The 22,266-nt window shown below is 38.6% G+C and overlaps 1 protein-coding gene across 2 annotated transcripts in view; it reads left to right on the forward strand.

The window, feature by feature from the left end:
- Positions 1–22,266, forward strand: part of LOC150105673 (uncharacterized) — a 211,184-nt gene that overhangs the window by 5,669 nt on the left and 183,249 nt on the right. For both annotated transcript variants that reach the window (XM_090394995.1, XM_090394994.1), the window contains exons 2-3: positions 4,528–4,638; positions 14,147–14,262. In XM_090394995.1, the coding sequence (XP_090251121.1) occupies positions 4,580–4,638; positions 14,147–14,262 (175 nt within the window). In that variant the 5' untranslated portion in view covers positions 4,528–4,579. The remainder of the gene's footprint in view (positions 1–4,527; positions 4,639–14,146; positions 14,263–22,266) is intronic.

Below are 22,266 nucleotides of genomic sequence, written 5' to 3' on the forward strand. Positions count from 1 at the left end.
AAGCATCTGGGTACAAAAACTTCAGGAAATGGTAGCACAAATTGTAGAAAACGAGGAAACTATGGAAGAACCACCACCACCACAGGAAATTATATTTAAATGTTAGAATTCTTTCCCAACTAATTATTCAAATGCCAGGTGACTTGCTTTTGGGATTTTGACTCTTTTCGGTTCAACGTACAATTGCAAACAATTTTTCTCTTCAATGAATTACATTAAAAATAAGTATAGGAACAAATTGACCGATGAAAGTTTGAAAGCCGAATTACTATTAAAGTGCACGACATACAATCCAAATTTAAGTAAATTGGCTGAGAAGATGCAAAATAAAGTCTCATTAGTGAATTTTAAATTAAAACAATCAAATATCTATTAAAATACATGATATTGTATTTTTGTTCGGACTAATTCTTTTTGCAATACAAATTCTGACTTTTTTTTTTGCAATATTATACTTACTTAAGCATGTTTTGTGATTAAAAACTCAATCAAACTTAATGTTGTTTTATTTATTGAACATATAAAAAATATATATGCAAACATAAAAGTGGTATTTGATATCTGGAAGTACTGAATTAAAAACAAATTTACCTAAGTTTGAACTAACTGCAACTTTGGGTCACCAGGAAAAATCGAATTGAAGTTGCGGCTCCCAAAATTTTGTTTTAATTAATTTTTTTGGTGGAATGGCTCTTTGGTTCAAAAAGGTTCCCGACCCCTGGTCTAGTGGATAGAAGGAGGAGGAGGGGTGGACTTCCATAAGGCTCTGTTCTCTTGCCTCTCTCCCTTCTATACATAAACGACCTACTCCAGCTGACTGCCAATCCAGTACACAGTTTTGCTGATGACAGCACATTACAATCATCCTTTTTGTTTGACAAATACTGCAAAGCACAAATCACCACAACCGCCTTGTAATCTAATCTCTACTACCTTAAATTTTGATCTTCAAAGCATTCATCAATGGGGATTGGATAACATCAACTTCAGTGCCAGGAAAACACAGCTCTGCTTTATTTCCCAGAAAAAAAAGGAACCCTGTTCTTTCAATCTTACCATGAAAATACTCGAATTTCTATTTAGGATGAAATTCACCTTCTCGGAATAATCTAACCTCTGATCTCTCTTGGAACAAACATCGCAACTATTGCCTCCTCTGCATCCAAAAAATTAGGCTTTCTCTTGAGGCATTATTTTTAACTCTGAACAGCTCTTAACCCTATATGCAGAAAAGAGCAGTTAGAGTGATTGATGACCCCCCCCCTCTCTCTCTCTCTCTCTCTCTCTCACACACACACTAATATGCTCCACTCACTTTTGCACACGCATTCAGTCTCTGTATCCTTCATCTTCTATAAATACTTCTTTGGCTGCTGTTCATCAGAACTGGCATTAATAATTCCCTCATCCTCTTGCAAATCTGTCGAAACACATGCCACAGCTAACAAGCACCTTCTCACAGTTCAGCTCCAAACTGATGGAACAAATTTCTCCTCTTCCTCATTTATCTCTTCCACTGCTGTCCTCTAGAACAATCTTCCACCACATGTTTACCAAGGAATACAACTCACAGCTTTTCAAATCAAATGTGATATGTTCCTTCTTGTTCATCCATAGTAGTTGACCAAACTCTCTTGAAATGCTTTCCATAAAAAAAAAAAAAAAATCATGCTTCATAATGCTACTTATCCATTTAACTCCGTTTGTATTTTCTTCTCACTTTAGGAATGTAGTCTGATAATGCTACTTTGAAAAGACAGAGATTAAGGAGGTTGATGCATTTAGGAGATAATTTAAATTATCAAACTGTAAAAAGCTGATCAAATTTGAGATTTGACAAGTTTGGAAGAAAGTTATTGATTAGTAACTATCATGAAATATTGTGTTACTCTCATTGAGAGAATAGTATGACAGATGTAAGGAGGGAAATAGCTTGGTTACATGGAGTGATACACAGGGAAAAGCGGAAGCTACAACAAATGCAGAAACGTCTTGTGAGTGGGTGGGCTGATATCAGGAAGAAAGAAGTAAGAGTTAAGAGAAATGTGCGCTCGACTATGACAGAAGGAAAAAAAAAATCAAGGAGAAAGTTTTGTATGGCTCAGTCATAAGAGCTGTGAATGGTTTGAGATTGGCAAAATCGTGCTCTCCAGGTGCAAAAATTAATAATGTTAGTGAGGCTATTAGAGGGCAAAAGGGTAAAGTGAAAGAGATGATCATATTTGCTGGAATGAATGATTTGAAAGGAGAAAGTATGGCATGAGAGAGGACATGAAAGAATTACTGGAAGTAGCAAAAGAAAAGAGTGAGAGAGTTAAGATAGTGAGTCTGTTGCTGCGGTATGACAGAGTAGAGCTGAGAAGTAGTCGATGCATAGTTATGCTGGAGGATTGGTGTAGAGTTTGTGGATGTGTGGAGTGCATTTGACAGGCAAAAGAACTTATACAAGAACGATGGTTTGCATCTGAATGGATATGGTGTTTGGAGACTGGAACAGTTGGTGCTGAATGAAGTGAAAGTGGATGCACAAAATCAGGGAAACCAGAGTTTTTCTTTTTGGGGTGGGGTGGGGGTGGAAAGCTGTTGAGTAGATATGCAGACATCAGTGAGACAGTTGAGTGTAAGAATGTATATAATATGACCTAAGTTAATACTACTGGTAATAAACCAGAATATCTCATTTGGAACAAGAATGGGATATTCTTGTTCCAAATGCCAAGAATATTCGGAACAAGCAGGAGGAATTTTTGGCATCGGTTAGTTCATCCTGGACAAAGGTTATTGGCATTAGTGAGACGTAGCTGACAGAAGATGATATAGTTAGTCGGACAGAAGGGTATAGTGCATTCAGGGAGGATAGAAAAGATTATATTATCTTTTATATAACAGAAATATTGATGATGTAGCCAATGAACTGCAACCAAAGAGAGTAGAAGTTCAACTGCAGGCCAGTGAAAATAGCACATATTAGAAATAGACTATCTGGTGTGAGATAGACACCAGCAGAACAAAATATACAGTTGGATCAGTGGCGGCCAGTGAAATTTTAAGTGGGGGTGCTGCCGATAAAAAAATAATAATTATTATTTTTTCCTAATCAGTAACCAATTTATTAATAAATAAATCTACAAATTTATTTATTAATAAATTGGTTACTAATTAGGAAAAAAAGAATTTTTTTATTTTATATAGGCAGCACCCCCACTTAAAATTTCACTGGCCACCACTGGTCTGCTATAGACCAGGGAATAAAAAAGATGGAGATAGTATGCATCAGCAAATAGACTCGATGAATAGAGGACAGGTAATTATTATGGGGGATTTCAATTACAGTAACATAGATCGGAAGGAGGAGAGGACACATGGGAGGCAAGAAATGGAATTTATGCAATTACTAAGGAATAATTACCTGAGACAGCATGTGATGGAATATACTTGGTGTTTGAGTGTGCTCAATCTATTAATTGCATCTGAGAATTTGTCTGTAACAATTATGAGAGAATGATTATATGATTTGGAGGTGGCTAAATATGTGGAATTTTTAATTAAAACGATATATATGTGGAATTACAGATAAGTATTACTGGTAAGTATGACTTAATTATAAATATGTCATAATTACTGGTAAGTATGACAAGCCTAGGAGATTGCTCGGATCAGTGCCATGGCATGTAAAACTGCAAGGGCTGGATGTTGATAGTGCATGGGAAGTAGTAAAGGAGTGTTTGGGAGGCAGACTGCACTAGAGTCAGGAGAATAAAGTTTAGGGGGACACATAGCAAAAGTGGCTAAAACAGCTCATCAGATTACTTGGTTACTGAAGAATACTTTGATGAGCAGAGACAAGCAGGTTATTGTTCCTCTTTATTGAGCCTTTATAAGACCCTATCTTGTAAGACCAAGATGGTAGCAGGTCTATGGAATGTACCTTACAACAACAGGTTGAAGATCTGTGGGTTACAGAAACTGGTTGATAGATGGAAATGGGGTGATATGACTAAGACATACAAATTACTAGAGTTTTTACAAGATTAATTCAGAGAAAATTTTTCAGAACAGTTCTGGTGGTAGGAGAACTAGGGGGCCAGTCTTGGAAACTGAATGAGTGTAGTTAGCAAGGGTGTTAGAACCAGGTTTTTTTGCTTGGGGAGAGAGTGGTGAATGAGTGGGATAGGTTGCTACAGTCTGTTGTGGGTGCCATAACTGTGAATGAGTTCAAAGCAAAGTATGATAGATACTGTGCAAATGTTGGTTCTTGTCATAGGTCCTCTCTTGATGAGTCTAAGGACTCCTTTGGAGTAGCCTGTAATAATATTAATATGTTTTGAGGAATAGCATAAAAATATATCATAACATTTTGTCTGATGTATAATGTCCTTACACCATAAATCTGCAAACCAGTATTTCATATTATAGTAAAAATTTGCTTAATTAACAAGGAACATGAAAAATTTTTAAAACTCTTGTAGCAAAATTTATCTTAAAAGGTGTTTAGTGCTTAATAGCAATTTTTTGATATACATATAGATTTTAGGAGATTGATTTGCATAAAAAGACTTTAAATAAGTAATCTTTGATCATGATTATTGAAAATCCAGAAGTATTAATGGAGTGGCTGATTTCATTTCTGCAACCTATGTGAGTATTGTTTTGACTTAAATATTTATTTTAAAGTATGTTCATTTTCTTATTTTTATATTAATAATATGCATTTGTTAACTACAAGGTCAGTGATGTGATTCCAAGCATCATTATACAATAACCTCAGATTTGTCACCATCATGACTAACCTGTTGAAATAAACAACAAATTATGTGAGAAGCACAGTAGTTAACTTTAATGAAAGTACAGATATTTCTTACTGAAAATAACCACATCATTAGTGTGTAGAAACAAGCAAATCAAAGAAAAGGAATACAAGGTACATACAACAATTGGTTTACCAATTATAAAGTTGTCACGAGCTAGAAATTAATATATTAATAAATAATATTAAAATATATTTATTAATACAATGATACCTCGGCTAACGAGTGACCCTGCTAATGAATATTTCGGCTAACAAAGATTTTTTTTCGCTGTTTTTCGGACTCGGCTAACGAATGTTTTAGTGGATGTGCACGCTAACATAAAGCAGCAAACAGGAACGGTCGGGCCATTACAGGAACTTATCTTTTCCATCTGTATGTGTGTGACAAAGAAATGAGCTGACCACATCACATAGGGAAGACCCACCAATCCGACTGGGTTGTTTACATTCGAGACAGCGAGAAGTGAGACGCTTCATACCAGTGTCAGTATGGTGCAAGCTCTGTGTGGCTGTGAATTTCAGGAGTGGACCATCATTCATGGATACAAGCCAGAATAAATGTTTAATTGTGATAAAACTAGGTTGTTCTGGAAGCAAATGCCCAAAAGAACTTTCATCACAAAAGAAGAGAAGTGTATGCCAGGGTACAAACCTATGAAAGATAGAATAACTATTTTATTTTGTGCTGATGCAAATGGTGATCTCAAAATTAAACCAATGTTGGTCCACCACTCTGAGACACCAAGAATTTTCAAGAAGGAGAATGTTTGCAAGCCCATGCTTAGTGTTTATTGGAAGTCAAACACCAAGGCATGGGTAACAAGAAGCATATTCACAGAGTGGATCGTGGAGGTGTTTGGGCTCAGTGATAAAGTACCTGAAAGAAGAAAACTTGCCTGAAAAGCTGTGTTTCTTCCAGACAATGCTCTAGGGCATCCACCTGGCTTGGAAGAAGATTTGGAGGCAGAATTTAACTTCAAGATAAAATTTCTTCCTGCAAGCATCACATCTATTTTTCAACTCATGGACCAACAGGTCATATCAAACTTTAAGAAATTGTATACAAAACACATCTTCCAAAGATGTTTTGATGCAACTTCATTTACCAGTCTGACTCTGAGGGAATTCTGGGAAGATCATTATCATATCCTTCATGCTATTCAAGTCATTGCCATGGCATGGGACAAAGTGTCAGTTGGGACACTTAATGCTGCCTGGAAAAAAAGATGTAGAAGAATTAGTTGAAGAACACTCAAAAGATCTGACATCAGAAGATCTTGAAGAGTTGAAAAATCAACTGAATCAGGAAAGAGACAAGGAAGATAAAGAGTGCTCATCAGAGGAGGAGGAGGACAGCAATAAAAAGGAATCGCGTTTCGGCTAACGAATGTGATTCCGGAATGAATTATCTTTGTTAACCGAGGTATCACTGTACAGTGTATTTATTTATTCAAGTATTAATAATATTAATATAAACAATATATTAATAAATATATTAAAATATATTTATTAATATAATGTATTTATTTATTAATAATAGATTTATTAATATATTAATTTCTAGCTCTCGGCAACTGTTTTTAATTGGTAAACTGATTGTTGTATGTACCTTGTATCCTGTTCTTTGATTTGCTTGTTTCTACACACTGATGTACTGTTATTTTCAGTGTTATCTGTGCTTTCATTAAAGTTAATTACTTTTGTTATTGCATAATTTGTTGTTGACAGTTATGCTCAAAGATTAACTTGTTCAAATACCTTTTCAAATCCAATCCTGTCATTCTTTATGTTTTCTGTATAATTTAAACTTCTTGTACTGACCTATAACATAGCATTTACTATAATTATTATGAGAAATTTATACAACATCCATTGGTTCACCATATGATTTCATCAGTTGTCATTGTACTTCCCACCTGTGCAAAATTGATTCACATCCTTTCTCCTATGCATATTATTATTACACCCTCCATGGAGCCAGCAGACGCATCGTGGGAGGATTATTCAACTAACAACATATTTATCATATAGAATCTTAAAATCCTTAACACTCTTTGCATTAACAACACATTCTGGTAAGGTGTTCCATTCACTGATAATTCTTCATGTAAAAATCTACTCCTTTTCACCATACTTTTACATAACTTCCAGGGATGACCTCTGGTTCTTCCCCTCATCTTCTACTCTTTTTTTATAATCCCCTCTGGATTAATCTGATAAAAGCCTTTCACTAACTTAAATGTCTCTATCCTATCACCTCTCTTCCTCCTATCCACCAAACTCTGTAATTCACATCTCTTCAACCCTCTGTTCATAGCCAGCATTCCACAGTCCTGACATTGTCTTAGTTACTCGCCACTGGACTCTCTTCAATGTCTCCACATCACCTTGAAAACCAGGTGACCAGATTTGAGCACAATAGTCCAAGTGTGGTCTGACCAGAACTTTATACAGTGGTACAACCACTGCTTTATCCCTACATGTTAGAGTACTTCTTATCATAGCACCACTACGATGTGCAGCCTTTGCAACACTAGTCTAAAATTTGATGCATCAACTTTTACAGGGGTCACAACTCATAAACAAGATAAATATTTGTGTAATAAAATTGTAAATTTTGTGAAAACTCATGTACTTTAACTCCAAGAAATTAACATGCAAGTCTGTGCAGAAATTGTAAATATCAGATAAATATTTAAATTTTAAGATTCATGGGAAAAGTCATAGAAATCGGCATAGTTTTGATGTAGGAATTATACATAAAGTAAGTGCCTTTAATTGTGCTTGGAGCCAGCCAGATGCAAGTTTCAAGGGCAGTGTCACAAAAAGTGGTTTAGATCTTAAGCAGTTCCGCTTTTTGTAAACAAGATTGTGTGTGTGTGTGTGTTCCGTGAGAATTATAAGTGAACATTAACGTTGAAGGTCAACACTGTTTTTTGTGAGAATATTCGGAGGCCTCAACCCTTAGTCCAGGGACCTGAGGAATTGTATATAGGAAGTCCTCTAAGATACAACAAAGAGAGTAGAGAACTCCGGATCCAGTCTTCTCGCCATGCGTTGTGTTCATCGAACCATTTGAAGTCGAGGAAAGGTGGCCGTGGGTGCCGTGAAGTCATCGAAGGAGAAGAAAAGACGGACTAGCATGCCTTACCAGTGAGAACCTGCAATGTGCGTTGGACGTATTCAGCCGACTTAGAAACGTCGGTGAAATGTGCTTTGAGCCCCTGGAGTCATCTATGTGAGACGACGATAAAGATAGGGGACCCCTGTATGGAAGTCAAAGCCTGAAACGTGGCTTTGACTTCCATAGGCAACAACGAAGCTTGCGAAGGAACTAGGAACGGGTATAGAATTGTATGTTAATGAAGATATGCGAGTACATTTGCTGTGTTTGTTTAAGAGATGGGAAATTGACTGAGTCCACAGGACATTTTTGGTGCTTAATATAGTTCATAGTTCCAGACTGGAAAGTAAATCTAAGAATTAATTGTACACAAATATAGGTGGAGATACTTGTTATAAATTTTATAGAGCATGATAATCCTAGTATTGAGAAGGGCTGACAGTTTTCTTTGAATGTTAAAATATTGCATGACTCAGTGTGTATACAAATGTTAAATTGCTAAAATTATATGCTTAGAGTAGAGTTAAGAGGGAACCCTTAATTGCCTTTTAGTTTAAATAAACATGTTTGTTTTTTAAAGAAGTGTACCTCCTGATCTTTATGCAATGCACTGTTTCCAAAAAAAAAAAATAACGGACCTGTGAGCGGAAGTATAAAATGTTAGTTAAGTTTTAGGATAATCTCAGAGTAAACTCTATTGGAAGCTGGGCATATCTAATACCACAAGGAGAACCCTGGTGGTGCAGTCATTAACTCTTTTCCAGAGTTTTCCAGGTATCGGAAATAACTAACCCGTAGAGTAAAGTTAAAGAAGAAATAATAAACCCAAATAAGGGGGATATTACACTAGCAATATGCCCTGTGAACTTCAGTCTACTGTCAATCAACCATCACTTCCAAATCTTTAATTTCATCCACTTCCTGCAGTATGGCACTATCAATATAGTACGCAGCCTTATATTTCTGCACTCCAAAATGCAACATCTTGCACTTAGTGATATTAAAACTGTCAATAAGTGCAAGGGATTTACTGGGGATCTCCAGCAAACATCTGGAGATGCCCCAGTCAGTCCACATGATATATTGTTTACAAACAAGTTAAACAGCAGGAGCTCAAGAATAGAACCCTGGGGAATGCCATTGGTTGCCCTCCTTTTTTGATACACTGCTCCATCATTCACAACCTGCTGGTATCATTCCGACAGCCAATCACAGATCCATCTAACCAGTATACTATTTCCATCCTCCAGCTTGTACACAACTTATCATGTGGTAATCTATCAAACGCTTTTGCAAATTCCAAGAATATCACTGTATATGATTCTCCCTTATCTAACACACTTGTTACCTTATCATAAAATGCAAGTAAATTGCTTAGAGACGGACCTACCTTTTACAAATTCATACGTCATAAAGAATACTATGTACATCAACCCATTCCTGTATATTCTATTCCTTACTAATCTCTCCAACACCTTCACCACAATCTCAGCTTCACAGACTGATCTATAGTTGGAGACTTCTATCTTAGAACCATGCTTGTGGAGTGGTACTATTTTACCTTCTTTGCACTCCTTAGGAACCCTGCCCACCGACTGACTACATATCACTGACTACGTGTTGGAAGTTGAGTTGAGTTGAGGGAAGGGGATAGTGGGAGAGATTATGATTCTGACCTAGAAGGTGAAAAAAAGTGTATTAAAGTCCTCATGATATTAGATTTATGGACTTGAATACTAAAAAAGAAAACTTTAATTGTACAATTCTACATCAACCTTTATAAACAAGTAACCTAGTGATGAAGATACTTCACTTGCAAACTGTTTGCTTATATTTGGATAAAAGATTAAACAAGAATATAATTTCTTCAATAAAAAAAATCAGCTAATGCCTTTTATTCCCTTATAGGGAGTAGGCAAGTCCATTTTATTTTATACCTATCTAACTTTTGGAAATGACAACTGGAAATGTGTCATCATCTTGTGGTCCTTTACACAATATGTTATTGTCTGAAATAGTGTAGGTTGATTTCCTTGATTTATAATTTCTTGGCAAGTTTAATTTAATTAAAATATTATATTTCAACCTTTACGTTAAGATCATCTTCAGGAATATATACACTACACTGAAGCAGCTAGCATGATACTATTGTAAGTTGCATGATGTCTTAAACTAATCAACCTGCCTAGCCTGAGCTCATGAGATTAAAAAAAAATTAAATAGGTTAAAAAATAATAATAAAATGACAAAAATAATTGCATCAGCCACTTAGAAAATTCCTATTTTTGACAGTTATTAAACTCCTAATACCAGTCTTGCTTCTTTATGTTAATTCAGTCAGCTTAGTCCTGTATTTAGTCCAGAATCTTTAAAATAAAATTGGCTCTTCCATTGACCTTTCCTTATTGAAGTTACCTTTTCTGCTTTCAAGTGGACAATAGCAGATGTGATCTTCATTATTTTTCTTTGTAAAGATTAGCTGCTGTGGTTTAGTATACTTCATGCAAGTGTTTCCCAAACGTTCAGCACCCACACACCCCTTTAAAAATTTAGTAACACTAGCTTATCCCCTTTTATGATTTTCTTTTAGCTATTTTTTCAAATATTATATTACCTCCAACATCAATGGAGTTCAAACAGAGGCGTAGCTAGGGGAGGGTGGGGGGGCGATCTGCCTCGGGCGGCTTTGAACCTTTTTGAACTTTTGCAGTTAATTCTAAAATACAGTCTCGAGAACTCAGTTCCAAATATTGTAATACTACTGCGAATTTTCCTCACAATTGCTGTAGGTGTTGCTCGTTGAGAGGAGTTTTTCTAAATAAAATTGATTAAGAATTACCTACATTACTATGAAATGGACACTTCGCCAATATCATCGATTTTGCTAACAGAAAAGTAAGAAAAATAACATTTTAGAATGTTGAAATTAAAGTTTTATTTCAAAAATCAACAGTGTTTTAATTTATTTCCCTATACGTCGTTTTGACTTTTTGTAGTATATTTGGTGTGTATTGAGAGGGGTGGCAAACTCAGGGACCGCCCCGGGTGGCAAGAGCTCTAGCTACACCACTGAGTCCAAAGATTCTCTGTTGGAGGCCAAACACTCGCAGACCACAGTAACTCTCATACCTTGCCTTGATTCAGTGTTGGAGCACTCACCACCCATTCTGGCAATTTCTTCCACTTGTTCACCACCCAGACCAGTAAAAAAAAATCTCCCTTTCACATCTTTGCTCATGTGATCTGTTGTTCTTGAATCACCCATTTATGCAACAATTCTCCTGTATCTATTTGATAAGCTCCTCTCACTAACTTATACATCTCAGTTATATTACCCATCTTTCTCCTATCTGCCAATCTCCTTTCTCTCAATCTGTTCTCATACTTGATATGTCAGAATCCTGAGACAGTCTTAATTATTTGACACTGCAGTCTCTCTTCAGTGTTTCCTTATCACCAATATAGCCAGGTGATGAGATCTGTGCAGAAATCCAAATGAGGCTTAATTAGCATCTTATACAGTGGAGCTATTACCTTCTTATTCATATTATAGATGGTTTTGTGGGTAACTCTAACAACTTTCATGATGTATCTCCTGAACTTCAGTTCACTATCCACCAAGATCCTCCAGATCTCCTGTCTCCACTTCCTGAATTAAAGTTGGTCCAATATGGCACATCTCATTCCCTTTTCTCCAGTCAAATGCATAACTTTACACTTAGCAATGTTGAAGTGACATCCCCATTCTTCAACCTGTTCAAATACTCTTGTAACAGTACATTTTGGAAAATTATGGAAACAACTACCATGTTTGAGTAAAACTTTAGTTTAATATAAACCAAAATTCACACTCGATATTTCGACCTTTATATCAAGGTCATCTTCTGGAGCATATATACTATATACAGAGAAACAAGCTGCACTACAATCTACATGGTTTGCTAAAGTTACTGACCAACCATTACAACAATTATTGGCCTGACCTCTGGTGGTAAAAAAAAACAAAAAAACTTACTACATCAATGCTAGAGTCCTATTCTTAATATTATCTATTGGTTGTAAATTTACATTGGGAGCAACAACAAGTCTATATATGTAGAGTTTTATATGTATATTAAACTATATACTATATATGTATATTAACCTAATAACCTAATCCAATAACACATAACACACCTAATCCACTCTCCTCTTAGTCTCATATATTTTAGCACTGCAGTGTGCCAGATGGAATGGCTAAACTTCTACTCCTTCATTCCAAAGTCTAATTACTCTTTCTATCTCCTGATCCAGATACCCGCTTCAATCAAATAACAGAAATAATTCCAATTCCACTGAAAATTCCTGACTGCTATCCAAGCCTTGGATGAATCCTCCAAACCGTGATTTCCCACAGCTTGGATAGTGGTCAGAGCTTGCAACAGTTAACAAAAACACATCAATAAATCCAAATCTGACTTGGAAAGAACCAAATTCAGAAATTTGTCTGCTGCTTAAATGGCAATCAAACCATGTGGTTCCTCACTAAAGCCAGTGGATGAAACTATCCTTTCATGCTTCCTACTCTTACACCATCCAGATGATACTATACCTCCTGGCATTACTGTTTTCCAACTCCTGCATAGTTGTGCATAGCACACCACCACCACCTCTCACTTATACTAAGAATTCATCACTCCATGTCTCCTCTGGTTTTTTGTCAGGAAGAAATCAGAAGAATCCTTGAAGAGCTTTGATATTAAAGCTCTTCAAGGATTTTTAAGTGGAGGTATCGTCTTGTCTTGAAGACTTGATAAGTCCACTTATGCTCAAAAATTTGTATTTCAAATTAACAGCCATAGTGTATCATCTTAACCATCTTTCTTACTCATCTGGCATCTGTCATGGAAATTAGCCTATATTCAGTCCATTCATATATCATAAATATATGGATATTTATGATAAAAATTAGCCATCTAACTTTTGACAGTATTTGAGAAGCTTATGAACAGCCAGCTTCTTCACCAGCAATATAGATCCTGCTACTCTATCTACAGTTGATCTCCTGAACAATGTTACTGACCTTTTGTGTGGTCACTCTTAACATTACAAAGGTAATGTTAAGAGTGATCTGAGGCTGAGGCTGGCACAGTGGTTTGCTTATCAAACTACCATCTTGAGACTTGTATCCATTGCAGTTAGGCTGCCATTTTCTTCTCTGATATGGAGCTTCAGAATTCTATACTTTCATCCTTCTTCCTGCTGCACACAAATGATCTTCTTGTAGTAAGTTTTTTTTTTTTTTTTTCATTGCATTGGAAAGCACATTTGACAAGAAATGATATTCTTGTTTTCATCCTGTGGATAAAATATCTTCACAACTATCCTTATTGTTAGTGCTTGACAAACCCCCTACTTCCACACAAAAAATGTATTCACCTTACTGATGATAATCCATCAGTAGACTTCCTAATCATCTGCCAAATAACCCTTCTGCCATATTGTGCCTGGAATTGTCCATGTTTTCTTTTCTATGCAACATTTTTCACTTAGTCATTTTTGGTCTCATGTTCTTTAGATTTACAAGCACCGCTGGAGAGTGTGCTTAGAGCTAAAGCAATTTGGCAGGCACAGTGTGACAGCATGATTATGTGCCAACTGATTGGGATGCCTCCTGGCTCATTACCTACTCATTAGTTTGGGTGTATATGTTATCTAGTAGCTAGCCTGTAAAACCTTATTACTGCTCTAACCTCAAAACTGAAGAGGTTTTGTCTCTCTAAGTATGTTTGCATACCCTTGAAGGGTATCACTCACTGCATGGAAAAGAGAGGGAGGAAATAAAAGCCAGAATCCCTGCTTTAGATACCAGATATAACTTTGGCTGTATCAGACTTTGGAGGTAGTGGTATTTTTCATTTCACTAGTCAGTGAGGGTTACTACCACCTGCTGGGCTTAGTTGGTATTTCCTCCCACTTCGAAGATATCCTATTACAATGGAATGCTTGCTGAATTTGCCAGTCTCTTTTGTGGAAATAGACTAATACCACGAAAAAGTGGGATTGACAGAGAGAGATTGTACATTGCACATCTGTTATAACAGATCTTTATGGGAATAACCAGTCAAACAGAGGTCACTATTTTGGCTGGTTATGATAATAAATTCTAATATTGTTGATTATTTTATTATTAATATTCTTTTTCCAAAAGTAATTAAAATTTTAATTAAAAGGACTGATGCAGATCCTAGACATTTGGCAAAATATGTTTTGGCCTTGATTCAAGCAGCTAAAGAAGAGGAACTAAAAAAAGTATGCACACATAAATTGAAAGAATTTTTAAGAGAAGGTGTGTATAATTTTGTATTAAAATATATAGAAAGTTCTATAATTTTGTATTAAAATATATAAAAAGTTAGTTTTCTTTTGTTTTCATGAAAGAGAGAGAGAAAATATTTATGGTAAAGTATACTTAGCATTTTCTAGCAGTGAGATTTATCTTAAGATGATATTTAAGAAAATTCCCTTAATTTTTAACCAGTGAGTCTGGTTCCACTTTGAGAAAAGCATACCTAGTACAGTTTGCAATAAAAAGGAAGCACACATCTTGCTTATGTTATTTATCTCTAGAATGCTATGGGATGTTTGAAGAAATCCTGGTTGTTCTTTGTTATTTCTAAGATTTGGCATTACATCTAGCACATAAGTCTCTTCACCATACTCCTAATCTATAGTGTTTTTAATGCATTTTGTAATTGGATGTCAAATTTACTCTGCTTGTGATACTGGATTAAATTTTTTTATATACCATTAAGTGCTATTCTTTCATCCACTTCTCTTCCTTATGTTTGTTACTTTTTTTTTTTTCATTGACTACAAATTCATTTTGTGGTTTGGCAAGAAAGGTACTCGGTTCTTTTTCCTGAAGCATTGCACTGCAGTGATGCCAAGAATATTCACAGCCAACTCTTTAAATGCTATTGAAAGTTTATTTTTCACTTGGTTAGAGTATAATAAATTTAGTTTAATCCTTTATCCAAGTGTGAGCAAACAAAGTTTGCACCTGAAAGTATCTTCAGGACTGGGGTAAGGTGGTACAACACCAGGGCGATTGTTGCAAAGGTGGAGCAAGATACCAACACTCTTATCTCAGTATCTCCTATAATGCAAAATACATCTCCTTGCAGATATTTCTAATGTTATGCATTAAGGGAAGGGCCACTACCCAGACTAGTTTCGACCTTTATTGAGGTAGAATGGGAGTTCATGTCTCTCATCATTGGCCTTTGGAGAATAAAGCATGCTGAGGATCAGCAGACAGTAAAAGAGGAGTATGATATAAGATAGAGTAGGATAGTAGGAGGTAAAAAGAGGCCTCAGTCAACCTGTTTAGCCTTATTGGCTAATTGGTCTGTAACATATAATCTCAATTTACCTGTTCAGAAAAGGTTAAACGTAGACTTTTGTCTCTAGTTCTCATATTATTTTATCTAAAGTAATGATTTACTCCAGTATTAATGGAAGTTCTTTTTATGTTACTAAATATAATATCCTTATTTTTATTCCAGGTATATATATATATATATATATATATATATATATATTTTTTTTTTTTTTTTTTTTTTTTTTAACAGGATATAAATAATAGGACTTGTTTAAATATTTATTTTAAATCTAAAATAACGGGACTTAAGGTTCGGTAAGTAGGAATGAATAGGAACTTACTGAGGAACTTGTATACCTGGTACCACTGGGACTTAGAATGGGGAAGAGACTGGCCCGGGAGATGCCGCTCACGAGGAGCAGCACCGCCTCGCAGTAAGCCTTCGCCGCCCGGGTTCTCAGCTCTCCCCCCCTTGTTTGGAGTAAAGAGACCGTGCCAGCGAAAGCTTTGTGGCTAGGGGAAACAGAGTGGTTATTCTTTTTCCTGGGGTGGGTGGATGGTGGGTTTTTTTTGGGTCCTAAAGAGATATACAGGGCTTGATGTGTCCCTGTATAAGAAAGCATATTATCGGTGGTTTGCAGTATTGATTCACAAATTTAAAGTCTCCTAGTAAGTGCCTTTCTTGTGCAAGAAATTTGTGTAAGTAGAAAAAGAAACCTTTTCTTATTCTTGCATACATTAAATTTGCGTCTCGTACCTGGGATTTTTTCCGTACTTTCCAGATGTGATATTTTAGTACATTGATTAGGAAGATAGTGAACTTTTGGGTTTTTTGGGCTGGTGGCGGGAATTGTAGTCGTACTACCTCTTCTACTGTCAGCATGGGGATTCCCAATGCTGTGCTGAGTCTCCGCCAGATGCGTTGGGCTGGTGGGCAAAAATAAAAGAAGTGGTCCACCGTTTCCACGTCCCGGCAGACATCGCAGAATGGGTCGCAAGGGTTAGGTACATACCGGGATTTCACCTGTTTCACCGGGAGCCGCCCGTAGGCTATTCTCCAGGCTAGATCCCGATGAAAAGGCTGTCCCCAGCTATTTTTGATGTTTCTGAAGAGAATTTCATTATTTGTACTAAGATTGGGTGTATCATGCCTGGAAAGTTGGAAGAAATCCCAGTATACTGCTTTGGGTTTGTGTGTGAGGATTGCTATTCCTCTGTCTCTGAGTGTTGTGATCGATTTCACTACTGTACGGTACCACTTGGGCACCCCCCTTGCGCGGGGTCCAGCATAGTCCGTGATCCCAAAGAGGGGGAGGAAAAGTCCTATAAAATATCTAATTAGTAGGCCAGAAATGTGGTTGGAGTTTAAGGCCTTCCGTACGGTTTTGAACGTGTTTGCTTGTAGCAAGCTTCTGTGATCGGGCAGAGCATAACCCCCTTCTTCCTGTTTGAGTTGTAGATATTCTTTCTTTACTTCGCGTTTTCTCCCATTCCAGAAGAAATCCAGGAGTTCTTTTGATAATTTATTTTCTTGTGCCAGTGTGATGCCTGTGATATTGACAGTGTGCATCAGCATTGGGGCGACGATTGTTTTTATTACTGTCGCTCTGCCATAAAAGGAGAAGAAGGTTGGTTTGAACAGCCTTATCCTTTCCCTGCTTGTCTCCTGCAATTTTTGGATTGGTAGTGCTAGGGTGTCTGAAAAGGGCACGCCTAGTATAGTTAGAGGCTGTGTCTGTAGCGTTAAACCGTAGGGAAGTCCAGTACTATGGAAATTTCCGAAACTTTTGATTTGGGTTTTTTGTGCGTTAACGCGAAGACCACTGACTATGCTGAATTTTTGCAGCATGTGCAGATAGATATAGATGGACTCAGAGTCTCTGAGTGTAGCCACTACATCGTCTGCATATGCCACTATTTTGCATTGTCTGGAGCCTTGGGGAAGTGGAATACCGTTAATTGTGGGGGTGTTATCAATTCTTTTGATTAGGGGTTCTAGTACTAGGGAGAAGAGGAGGGGGCTTAGCGGGCAGCCTTGCCTAACCCCTTATATATATAGTTAATAGATAGTTGGGTCGTGGCTTCTGCATACATGTTTTTAATTGTACGCCGAAGTCTCAGGCCCTAATCGGTGTTATGGTCCCTCCTGTTGCTTCTGAGTGTGTCTTGTACGGACATGTGTCCAATTTGTGGGTCAGAGCCCCACACTTAATACAGGGTTCTGTACAGCTTTCCATTTTATGCTTTGACGATTTGCAATTTCTGCATTGTATTCGAGGGCAATCTGCCCCAAGGTGTTCCTCCGAATTACATCTAAAGCACCTTTTTTTCACACCTGGGTAGTTCACCATTACCCTCGTTCCCCCCAAAAAAACAAAATTGGGGACTTCTTTTTTCATGTCAATCTGGATTTCAACATCTCCTGTTTTCCATCCTTTATAGTCTGCATACTCCATTGCTTTAATCTCGTGAATTTCCCCCCATTGGCTAAAGAATTTCTTGACTTCAGGTTCGTTCTCTAGGTATTCTAGTGGAAACCTGGTTATTTTTAGCGTTTTTCGTAGGCTCCCTACTAGAAACGGTCTGATTGTTTGTCCACAACAAATGAAACCCTCTAATAATTTCTTTTTTGTTTGTTCGCTTTTGACCACGATTTGAAATCTATTGTTCCCATAAGGTATAAAACCGTATATATTTTCAGCCCCTACTGTTTCGATTAGAGCTCTCGCTAACGCCCGCTGATCTACGGGCTTCGTGAGCTCGATACCGAGCGTCCTAGTTCTAGGCAAAAAAACGACATGGTTACAGAAATTCCTGACTACTGGGTGTAGAAAGGGAATGTAAGGGAGGGCAAAATCGAGGAACGTTGGGCGTTCCTCGCCGCAAACAAAGTGATACCAGAATAGACGGATAAAACAGGCAATAAAAAGAAAAAAAAGGTCTTACCAAAGCTGGGGAACTACTGCGGAATCTGAGCATGGAGCTCTCTTTTCGGGCCGTTGAAACTGGATCTTCTTGAGAGGTAGACGTCTGCCTTCGGCCGGAGCTTTCTCGGGGGTCCTCGGGAACTGTCTCTGGAATCCGCTGCGTTCTGCCGATATTGAGGTCTCTTCAGTGGGAGCCAGGCCCCACTGAAGGTTTATTTTTCACTTGGTTAGAGTATAATAAATTTGGTTTAATCCTTTATCCAAGTGTGAGCAAACAAAGTTTGCACCTGAAAGTATCTTCAGGACTGGGGTAAGGTGGTACAACACCAGGGCAACTCGTTGCAAAGGTGGAGCAAGCTACCAACAGGTTGGTTGCTTTCAACTTTCAGCATCTTTCTCTAAATCCAGAGTAATTTATTAAAAAAGGGTGGCACACCATTTGGCAACTCCTATAGGTAGAGATGACCTGCTAATGCTTCTGCCTGGTATCTCCACTTGGGCCTGGCTCCCACTGAAGAGACCTAAGGTCAAGTTTTCAAGGTCGATGTATGTCTCTGAGTTTGGACTACCTTAAGGATCACTTGTAAGCAGAATTCCAGTAGCAGACCAGTTGCGGTTCAAGGTCAAGTTAGAGCATCAGAGCGTCCGGTTACTTTCGAGGATTCCAGTGGCAGACCACGAGATCCCCCGAGAGAGCTCCAGAAGTTTCCTTTCAACGTTCTTAAGGCTTGGATTGTGCTCCTGCGGTCATCCGAGAAAGCTCTAAGCTGGTGGTAAGACTGACATTAGTGGTAAGAATTGCTTTATTTGTTCTTTTGGCTTTTTTGTTTACAATTCACGGCCCTTCCGTTTTGACCAACGCAAATTGTATGGGAACTTACTTTCGTGATATAGGGACGTCCTCTCTTTTTCAAAACAATGTCTTCGGTTTTACCGAGGGTGAGAACCCTCGGTTTCGAAATAGACATAGAGATCCATAAGAGAACCTTTGCGAAAACCATCATAGATAGAGTGGGGGTGGACAAAATTTCCGGTTTTACACCGTATGGAGGGGGGGGGGGGATATCAGGTCGTTTGCACGAATGCTGCAACACGTGAGCAACTGCTGAGTGGTATAGAGTGCAATGGGAAAGTCTTTCATCCCTTTGTGGTTGGAAGTGTTGCAAAAACAGTCAAAATAGAAAGTTTCCGTTAGAATATTTAGAAGAAGATAAAGATATCATAATCAAAGTTTTCTCGAGATGGGGAGCCATGAAGGACATGAAAATTGGCATGGACGCTGAGGTTCCTCAGTGGAAGTCGGGAGAGGTCTCGTTCTCAATCATGATGGAGGAAATCCCAAACTTCGTCATGATTGGATCAGCCAGGGTAATGGTCAGTTACCCTGGCGTCAAAAGACAGTGCTTTAGGTGCAGATCATTGGAGCACTTAGGTGCGAACTGCCCTAAGAACAAGTGCAGGAACTGCATGGGGGCAGGACACGCTGTAACCCAGTGTGAAGCACCTTGCCTGAAATGCAGGGACACAACACACACACACACACACACACACACACAGTTAACGTTTGTCCCAGCAGAACGCATGCGGAGCGAACAGGAGGAACTATAAGGCCAATCTTAGCAAGTAGTGCCCCAAATAATCCAGAACCTACAAAGCTAGACTCCTTACCTGCAGACAAAACTGTGACGGAGACCAACGCTACAAACCGAGACGATTTTCCTGCACTTCCAATTCCAGTTAGAGGAACAATCAGCAACAATCAACCACTGACTACCAGCACTGTAGAAGGGAATACAAGGAAAATGAAAAAGCGTAATGTCAGGAAATACACAGAATCCGAAGGAAACAACAGCAACAAAACCGCAGTAGAAGGAAAAATAGAAAAGGAAGTTAGCAACAATAACACCAAACGACCTACCACTAAACCAAACAACGGAAAACCAACAGAATTGTTAAGTTCTAGGGAGGAGGAAGATATCGAAACTAGAACCCAAGTAGAAAATCCAAGACCTATAGAGAACGCAGAAAATCGGGAAAAAAAATCTGACTACAATAACAAGAAATGTGGTTCAACAATTTTAGGCAAATTTAAAGGAAACATTCTAACGGCAGCAAAACTGTTTATTAAAATGACGCGAGAAGGGGAACCTACCCTCGTGTCCAATAGAGGGCGCACCGGACTCGAATGGGGTGAACTAAATATCAAAAACACAGCCAAAGTCACGCCTCCTCAACTGGAAGGTTATATGGACCTAAATGAGGAAGAGAAACTTGCACTGTGCAACACATTGAATTCACTGACACAGTCAGACATGGAGGATGAAAGACTATGTATAATGAGAGAGTTTGAGAGGAAACTTGCATTGGGAATTTTTAAATCCCCCCCCCCGCTCGGAGGAAATAACAACTGAGGAGTCCACACAAAACAACGTTGAGTCAACAGACATTCTCCCCCCCTTCCTCTGAACATTAACATGGAATTCAAAATTGCCACCCTAAATACAAACGGTCTACGCCACCCTTATGCACAAAAAGCTGTCTGGAAACTTATGTTAACCCACAACATTAACATCCTCATGCTACAAGAAACACATTTTTTTAAACACTGGGATGTGGAGAACTTCTTGAGAAGCTAACCGGTCACCAGCTACTGGTGCTTCGGGGACGCTCACTCGCTCGTGGGGATACTAATTCACCCCCAATCGCAGGGGGTTCTTCAACATCCAGAAAGATGCCACAGGACGCCTAGTAGCAGTGGACTGGAGGTACGGTGGACGGACCACCCGGCTTGTTGCAGTTTACGCCCCGAACACAGCACACCATAGGAATGGTTTTTTCTCTACCCTTGACACTTACCTTCTGGGAGCAGATCACCTCATCGTAGCCGGGGATTGGAATTGCGTTGAAGATACCTGGTATGACAAGATACGGGGGATATGCAGACATTGGTACTGGTGGCATCGCCGCTTTAAGATGGTGTTGCGCAAACTTTAACCTCGTCGACGTCTGGAGGCGGCAAAACCCCTCAAAAGTTGAGACAACATGGCGCCGCAGCCAGATATCGACGAGACTAGGCAGATTTTATGTATCCCATTTTTTAGGACAACACGTCCTAGGGATCCGGCACACTACCACAGACAACATGGTAACAGACCACAAAATGGTCATACTAAAAATTAAACTCCCAGAGGTCATGGAATCAGCCAGAGGTCCTTGGAGGCTCCCTCCCACCTTTCCCAGTCTTTTTAGCAATCAGCTACAAACCGTTTGTGCCAACTGGACAAACACTAACTGGGACTAGGAAAACTGGCTGCATTTCAAACGGAGGGCAAAAAACCTTTAACAAAAATGTGGGCGTGATAGGGCTCATGAACAACACAAACGGCTGAGGGACCTCTACAGGGAACTCGGCTGGTACCGAACAAATGAACGGAACGGAGTTCCCTGTGGAGATCTCATCAGACAAGTTGAGATAGAACTGCAACAAGAGCGGCAGAGTAGAGTCGAGGACCTAGACTTTCGAATGAGACTCTATCTCAGAGACTTGGAAACACCTTCTGCCACATTTTACAATCAGCAACGGGTGGCGGAAAATGACGAGAGGACGATTTACTGGATCGAGGAAAACGGCCAGGTACTTGACTCAACCCCTGAAATACTTCGCCACTTTCAGCAGCAGTATATCGGTATTTTCTCTGATCAGCAGGGCACAGATGACTTCACCGAGTCGGACATTGCACGTCTTCCCAATCATCTTAGTGCCCTGCATGACAGGCCGATAACTGCGGCAGAAATAAAAGCCATATCCAAAACGATGAAGGCAAAGAAAACCCCAGGGCTAGACGGACTTGGGATCGAGTTCTACAGATCTACCTGGGATTTTACACTACCAGCTCTGGTAAGCATCTTCAACGAATTTCTCACTTCGGGAAACATCCCCGAGGAGTTCATCAGAAGCCACACAGTCTTCATCCCCAAACAGGACCGAGATCAGACTCTGACAAGCAGCTGGCTGCCGATCGCCTTAACCAATACAGACTAC

This window comes from Typopeltis vanoorti, chromosome 6, assembly GCF_054136105.1.
Source record: "Typopeltis vanoorti isolate ZY-2024b chromosome 6, IOZ_Tvanoo_1.0, whole genome shotgun sequence".
Taxonomy (NCBI): domain Eukaryota; kingdom Metazoa; phylum Arthropoda; class Arachnida; order Uropygi; family Thelyphonidae; genus Typopeltis; species Typopeltis vanoorti.